Genomic DNA, 7,339 nt, shown 5'->3' on the forward strand with positions numbered 1-7,339 from the left:
AGAATCCCCAATTCCACCATTAATTATCCGATTTAACTTAAAAAAAACCATGCCCGACCCGCAAATTAATTTTTTTCCACCCAAATATACCCACCACCATTATAACCGACCCAACACAACCGCCACCACCACAACCAGTAAATTCTTCATAACCATCCTTAACCATGTCCTCGGATATCATTGAACAAAACAAAAAACATCATTCGATCTCAGTAAATACATTAAATCCTTAATACAGTATTGAATATCATATGCAAAATACCAGAGGAAGCATGATTGTCATCAGGCAAACATGATTATTATAATATTTCACACTTTATAAAATACTTAGGTATCCAACAAAGAGCTTTGGCTTGGAGCAAACTGAGATAAATTTCTTCAAATATCACTGTATCACATATCCAGGTAGCTAGCAACATTAAAATCAATAAAAATGAAAGCTTCAGGCTCAAAATGGCTAGAAAATCCCTGCCACAAGCCTCCTTTCTAAACAACGGTCCTCTAATCTAAAATTAAAAACTAAAAATCAACAATCTCTTGAAGTTTTAGGCACAAAACAATTGGGGTTGTGGTTAAGGATGATTATGAAGAATTTACTGATTGTGGTGGTGGAAGTGGTGGTGGTGGTTGTGTTGGGTCAGTTGTAGTGGTGGTGGGTATATTTGGGTGAAAAGAATTTAATTTGCGGGTTGGGGCGGGTCGGCCATGGGTTTTGTTAAGTTAAATCGGGTAATTAATGGTGAAATTGGGGATTCTGTCGATTGAGGGGTATATTTGTGTACTTTCTTAACGGAAGGGGTCTATTTATCTACTTTGACTAACAGAAGGGATATATTTATCTACTTTGACTAACGGAGGATATATTTAACTATTAAACTAAAGTAAAAGGGTATATTTGACCCTTTTCCCTTTAGATATTACACAGGTCCATTATGTTGTGCTTTTTTGCTGTTAGCTACTCCCTCCGTCCCAAAAAGATTGTCCTCTTTTGACTTGGCACAAAGTTTAAGAAATAAAGGAAGACTTTTGAAATGTGTGGTTCAAAACAAGCCTTAGATATTTGTGTGGCTGTAAATCATCTCATAAAGTTAAATTATTTAAATATAAAAAAGGACAATCTTTTTGGGACAGACTAAAAAGGAAAAGAGGGCAATCTTTTTGGAACAGAGGGAATACTATTATGCAGTTCCATTATGAACTTTTTGTCCACTTATAAGTACAGGAGCTTTCTGGTTTATGGTACGTATAGTAATTTTAGGTCTTATATGGCATTGTGTTTCTCAATTCTGGTGTGCTTTCACCTTTCAGGTCCCTGTGGTTCCAAGCCATGTGCATTCTATTAACGACACAGTGTCAGCTGAGAAAGCTGCTGAAGACTCTATGAGTTTGTCATTAGACAGCTCGGGAGGACTCGTGTAATCAATGTTTCTGACATCAGTGACTGCCCCAAGTTTGACCTCATCCTACTTGGGACGATGGTCCCAGACGGTCATATCACATTGCATCTCTATTCCCTGATCACTCCATACTTGATGATAAAGATGAATGGGTGACTTTTATAACCGACTCGCCCAAGCCCCCTCCTGAGAGGATTACTTTCACTTTGCTTGTAATTAATTAACTTCGCTTCCAATGTGGCTGTGGTTGTTACCGGAAGCAGCAAAGCGGAGGCTGCACATTTGGTGATTGATGATATGGGGCCCGAATGTCAGTCATCGCCTGCAAAGATGGTCCAGCCAACTAAAAGGAAATTAGTATAGTATCTGGATAAAGCAGCTGCCTCAAAACTAGATTGCACAAAATTTTCAAAGTAGGGGTCAGGGTTTCCAGTTTCCTTGTAAAAAATGCATCACTGTATCATACAGTCTGTATGTGGAAGAAGGCATGTGGAACACTGGAACTTAGTATATTCTAATCTTTTCAGGTTTTTATCATTCATCTTTCCTTATTTCCAATTACTGATGTCTTTTCTAATTAGAGAGGTTATTGGGCTTTTGTAATGGAATCAAGTTTGACAAACTTACAGGAATGACTACCTTATTATAGGTTCTTACCATTAGTAACTATCATTTTATTTATTACATTTCGTAGCTACCTTTTTAGTTAATTACCATATGTATTGCGTGTATTTACGGTATGGTAAAAAGAATCAAAAGCTGTATCTTTAAAACAGATCCCTTAGAAATAGACATTTAATTTGGTCTTAAATGGGAAAATATATTTCATAATAACATCTTTCATAATCTGCTCCAAAAATTTAGCTTCCATTTCCATATTCTTCACGATTCTCCTTCTCTCCACCATTATTTTTCAAATGCAACGTAAAATTAAAAAATTCAAACCAATCAACTGCAGAGGAAAAACAACAACACAGCAAAAATACGATCATTCTGATGGTAACTCGAAAGTACGTGGTTTTTTTTAAAAAAAAAATAAAAACACTGAAAATGTATTTCAGATTGCCATTGATTTTTGTAGTTTTTTTACTTCTTATTTGTCAAACCTTCCTAAGTTCCTTCGTCTTTGAATTCCTCTTCAGTGACGAGCTTCAAATAAATGTGTTATATGTTCGGGAAAAAAACTGAATGTAGTATTTTTGTGTTGTATGTTGGTTGGGTATTTGACCAGTGATCAATTGTGTGTTGAAAACATATACATTCAGTTTTCGTATTTATATAGTTTGTTTCAATTTGTGAATACACAATTCTTGGATTTTTTGCTGTGTTGTTGTTTTCCCATCCCAAATACATAAATACATACGATGTCTCGGTATTTATTTTTGTATTTGAGACAGTGTATTGTATATCTCTTATGTTTGTCACAAGTGTTAATGTATTTGGCATAATGTATAGAATGGATTGCTGTATATATAATTCTGTAGGTATTTATGTATTTGGTAGACTGTTTCATGTGTTCATTATCATATGTATTGGTGTATTTGAATGTATGTGCGTATTTGATAAACACAGTTTCTGCTTGAAAATATGTTTCAGATATGTATATATGTCTGTGTGTATTTATGCATCGTTGATAAACACAGTTTCTGCTTGAAATATGTTTCAGATATGTATATATGTCTGTGTGTATTTATGTATCTGAGATGGTGTTTTCATAAGCTATCTCAGATACATAAATGTTAATGTATTTGAAAATATGTATGTAGTTGATTTTTGTATTAATTTTGTATATTATTTTATAATATATTTCAGGTTGTAATAAATCTCAACTAATTCATTCATTTTGAGTACAAGAATGTCCACTGTATCGTCGTTGCTAAGACACTCGGGTAATTGGAACAATGAAAACTGCTATGTGAATTTCAAAATCGATGCAGTGACTTTCAGAGAATATTCGACATATGTAGATTTATTACAAGCAGTTGCAACTCAGCTGAATATAGACATGCAACTGAAAAACATATACATCAAATATATCGTTGAAGGTAACGATACGCCAACGGAAATACATAATGATATGAGTGTTAGGGTGTATGTGGAATTGAAGAAAGAGAACAAACAGTTAGCGATGTATCCTTTGTGCATAACTACAACTGATAAAAGCGTTGATAATTGTGTATCTGGTGAAAGTTGTATTGAAGGAGGAGTTTTGCAAATTGGTTACATAAAACAAACAAATGCTATGGAAACAGTAGTGAGTGGAGACTTAGCTTCTTCAAGTTGTGGCAATGCCGTTGTTGTATTCGAAAACGACACAAATTTGGTTATATCAGATAAGAACCAAAAAGATGTTGTTGTTGATCAAGTTTACAAGGACAAAGATACACTAAAGGCTGTTATGGCGAATTATGCAATTTCCAACAGGTTCAATTTTCGTGCCGAGAGGTATAATGCGATAAGGTGTGTTTAAATGTTCTGAACTATTATATTTTAAATTTAATGTAGTTATCTGATATATTGTCAACTAATGTATTTTTTTTCATGTTTGTATTTGAAGCTATACACTAGTATGTGTGTCTGAAGAGTGTGATTGGAAATTTAGGGCATCGAGCGTTGGTAAATCAGAAATGTTCAGGGTTAGGGAGTTTCGTGACAAGCATACATGTCCGCTAAAAGATAAGGTGTATTCACAACACCATGCGACAAGTTGGTTTATAGGTGGAATTGTAAAACCAAAAGTAGTCAACCATAAGAGGAAATACACACCTAATGATATAGCGGAGGATGTTAGAAATGATCTTGGAATGGATGTGTCCTATATGGTCGCTTGGCGGGCTAAGGAAAAAGCAATGAAGGATTTAATGGGTGAACCATCGGATTCTTACAAAAAATTACCTGGGTACCTATACATCTTGGATAAAACGTATCCAGGTTCACATATAAGAATGCGAAAATCTGACGAAAATGAGTTTTTGTATCTGTTTATAGCATTGTATGCATTCATCAAAGGGTTTGATTGTTGTAGGCCAATTGTTGTAGTTGACGGGAGCCACCTCAAAACAGCATACAACGGAACGTTCGTTTCAGCAAGCACGTTAGACGGTGCAGGTAAATCAAATACACGTTTCAGCTTGATTATACTAAAGATTGAATATGTTGAACTGATTTTTTTTAATTGTCGCGGTATGTGCAGGTAATATACTTCCTTTAGCATATGGTGTGATAGATTCAGAAAATGACAGGTCTTGGACGTGGTTCTTTGAGTGATTTAGGGAAGCGTATGGTGTGAGAGAGTACAGATGTGTATTGTTTCCGATAGGCATGAAAGCATAAACAAAGCTGTTTCTAGAATCTATCCGAATGTGCCGCATTATGCATGCATATGGTATCTTTGGGGTAACGTATGTAAGAAGTATAAGAAGAGCCATGATGTGTTGAGTCCTGTGTTTTATGCAATGGCAAAAGCGTACACGCAGGAAGATTTTGATGAGCTTATGGGGAAAGTTGAGAAGGTAGATTTTCGGGTGGTAGAGTATTTGGAATTGGCTGGAAGAGAGAAGTGGGCTAGAGTGTATGCAACTGCTAACTGAGGGTGGACAATGACTTCAAACATAGCTGAGTGTATTAATCGTCACCTTGTAGCAGCAAGAGAGCTTTCTATATTTGATTTTCTAGAAGAAGTGAGGAAGATGTTTGGAAGATGGAATTATAATAACCGGAAAAATGGTACATACACGTTCACAACACTCGGTAAAAAGTTTCAGGAGATGTTGTCAATAAATGAGTATCTATGTTTACGTATGACGGTATGTTTCTTTTCAAATTGCTTAAGTATGTTCGATTGAGATTCAGTTATGTTCGTTGTATTTGATATATTTATCATATGGAATCTGTGAGATCTATATGAAAATGATAACATGTATTTATTAGTTGAATAAGTATTTTGATTCTATTACGTTATGTATTTGTTGTATTTAATTGTCGAGATGAGAATGTTGAGATGGATGTGTGGCCACACCAGGAGTGACAGGATTAGGAATGAGGATATTCGAGATAAGGTGGGGGTGGCCTCGGTGGAAGACAAGATGCGAGAAGCGAGATTGAGATGGTTTGGGCATGTGAAGAGGAGAGATACAGATGCCCAGTGCGGAGGTGTGAGAGGTTGGCCATGGATGGTTTCAAACGAGGTAGGGGTAGGCCGAAGAAGTATTGGGGAGAGGTAATTAGACACGACATGGCGCAATTACAGCTTACCGAGGACATGACCTTAGATAGGAGGGTTTGGAGGACCCAAATTAGGGTAGAAGGCTAGTAGATAGTCTCGTTATCCGTTCTTATTAGTAGTCGCATTATTGCAATATAATTTCTTGTGCTCCGATTTCTGCTATTATCTGTTATTATCTATTATTTCCTGTGCTTTGGTTATCTTGTGTCATCTGCTCCGATTTCTGCTATTATCTGTTATTTCCTGTGCTCTGATTATCATGTGTTATCTGTGTCGCTTGCATTATTTCATTTCTATATCGCTTTAAATCTCTTAACCTTATCTGACTTCTTTTTATGCTTTTATTGAGCCGAGGGTCTTTCGGAAACAGCCGTCCTACCTTGATAGGAGTCAGGTCTGCGTACACTCTACCCTCCCCAGACCCCACGATGTGGGATTTCACTGGGTTGTTGTTGTTGTTGTTGTTGTATTTGTTGTATTTAATTATATGTTGTCTGGATATATGTGTCAAATATTTTCACATATTTGGTGTATTTGACTGGATTGATCAAATACAATTAGTCAGCCGTGAAAAATAATTAGCAATATGTTTATGACTATAATGGTTTAATCTCTACAATCATGAACATGTGTATTTGAATTTACGTGAAGTATGTTTTTGTTGAATTTGACTGATCTGTTGTAGGCCGAACCATCAACCGAATACTTGTACACAGTATATGATGCTGGAAGGTGTTTCATCATTAACTTGGACAACAAAACTTGCAGTTGTCGGATGTTTCAAATAGACGAAATTCCATGCCCACATGCATGGGCTGTCATTAAGAAGAAAAATCTAATGGCTGATGATTACTGTTCCGAATTGTTCAAACCGCACACCGTGGTGAAGACGTATGATGTCGCCATGGATCCTCTCCTTGACGAGCGGGAATGGAAGATTCCAACATACATATCAGAGGATGTTGTTTTTCCACCAAGATACAAGAGACCTCCTGGTAGGCCGAAGAAAAAGCGTGATAAGCCATTATTTGAATTGCTTCTTGGAAAAAAGAGACATGCTTGCAGTACTTGTGGATAGACTGGTCACAATAGACGATCTTGTAGTAATGCTCCTAGAAGGAAATAATTATTTTTTGTTTGTAGAAGTTTAGATTTGCTACACTAAATACACTGTTGATTTGCATTTTTTTTTAATGAAAAACGAATTCTGTTTCACATACTACTTGTGTGATATCTTCATTTAGAATTGTATTGAATAGTTATCTTTGTTGACACCCAATTTTGTCCCGCCTCTCTGCCAAAATACCTATTTTTAAGCTTCTAATATTTTGAAAAAAAAATAAAAAAAATACATTCTGGTTACTATAATTATTAGCCTCTTATCAATACCGACATCTTATTATTCTATTATAATAATAATAATAATTATTATTATTATTATCATTATTATTATTATTATTATTATTATTATTTATTAATATTATTATAATTCACAATTCTTATCATTTCGGCATTTTACCAGCTTACGCATTTATCTTTGCATAAATAAATAATAGTATTTATTTAGTGCGGATTTTCAAAGAAAAGTAACATATATTATTACACGGCTATTATAACATATGATTTTATTACCCGAGTCTAGTAATCACATATTTTTTGGTATTAAGTAATATTTTGTCACCCTCGGTATGTTCATTAATTAAAATGGGTCTCTTAT

General features: G+C 35.2%; 1 protein-coding gene and 1 pseudogene across 1 annotated transcript; both read left to right on the forward strand.

The window, feature by feature from the left end:
* The first annotated feature begins 1,177 nt into the window (after positions 1-1,177).
* Positions 1,178-1,917, forward strand: LOC132626158 (probable 6-phosphogluconolactonase 2; annotated as a pseudogene).
* A 2,935-nt stretch (positions 1,918-4,852) lies between these two features.
* Positions 4,853-6,700, forward strand: LOC132628342 (uncharacterized). Its single transcript, XM_060344127.1, has 2 exons — positions 4,853-4,909; positions 6,308-6,700. Exons 1-2 carry the CDS (start codon positions 4,853-4,855, stop codon positions 6,698-6,700), a joined length of 450 nt encoding a protein of 149 aa, XP_060200110.1.
* Positions 6,701-7,339: the final 639 nt, after the last annotated feature.

Source organism: Lycium barbarum, chromosome 2 (assembly GCF_019175385.1).
Source record: "Lycium barbarum isolate Lr01 chromosome 2, ASM1917538v2, whole genome shotgun sequence".
In the NCBI taxonomy this organism is placed as follows: domain Eukaryota; kingdom Viridiplantae; phylum Streptophyta; class Magnoliopsida; order Solanales; family Solanaceae; genus Lycium; species Lycium barbarum.

What these genes read in the sequence shown, in the direction of transcription:
- LOC132628342 (XM_060344127.1), top strand. Translation starts at nt 4,853, where the DNA reads ATGGCAAAAGCGTACACGCAGGAAGATTTTGATGAGCTTATGGGGAAA. An exon ending in TTATGGGGAAAGTTGAGAAG is followed by an intron (nt 4,910 to 6,307) that starts GTAGATTTTCGG and finishes GATCTGTTGTAG; the next exon opens with GCCGAACCATCAACCGAATA.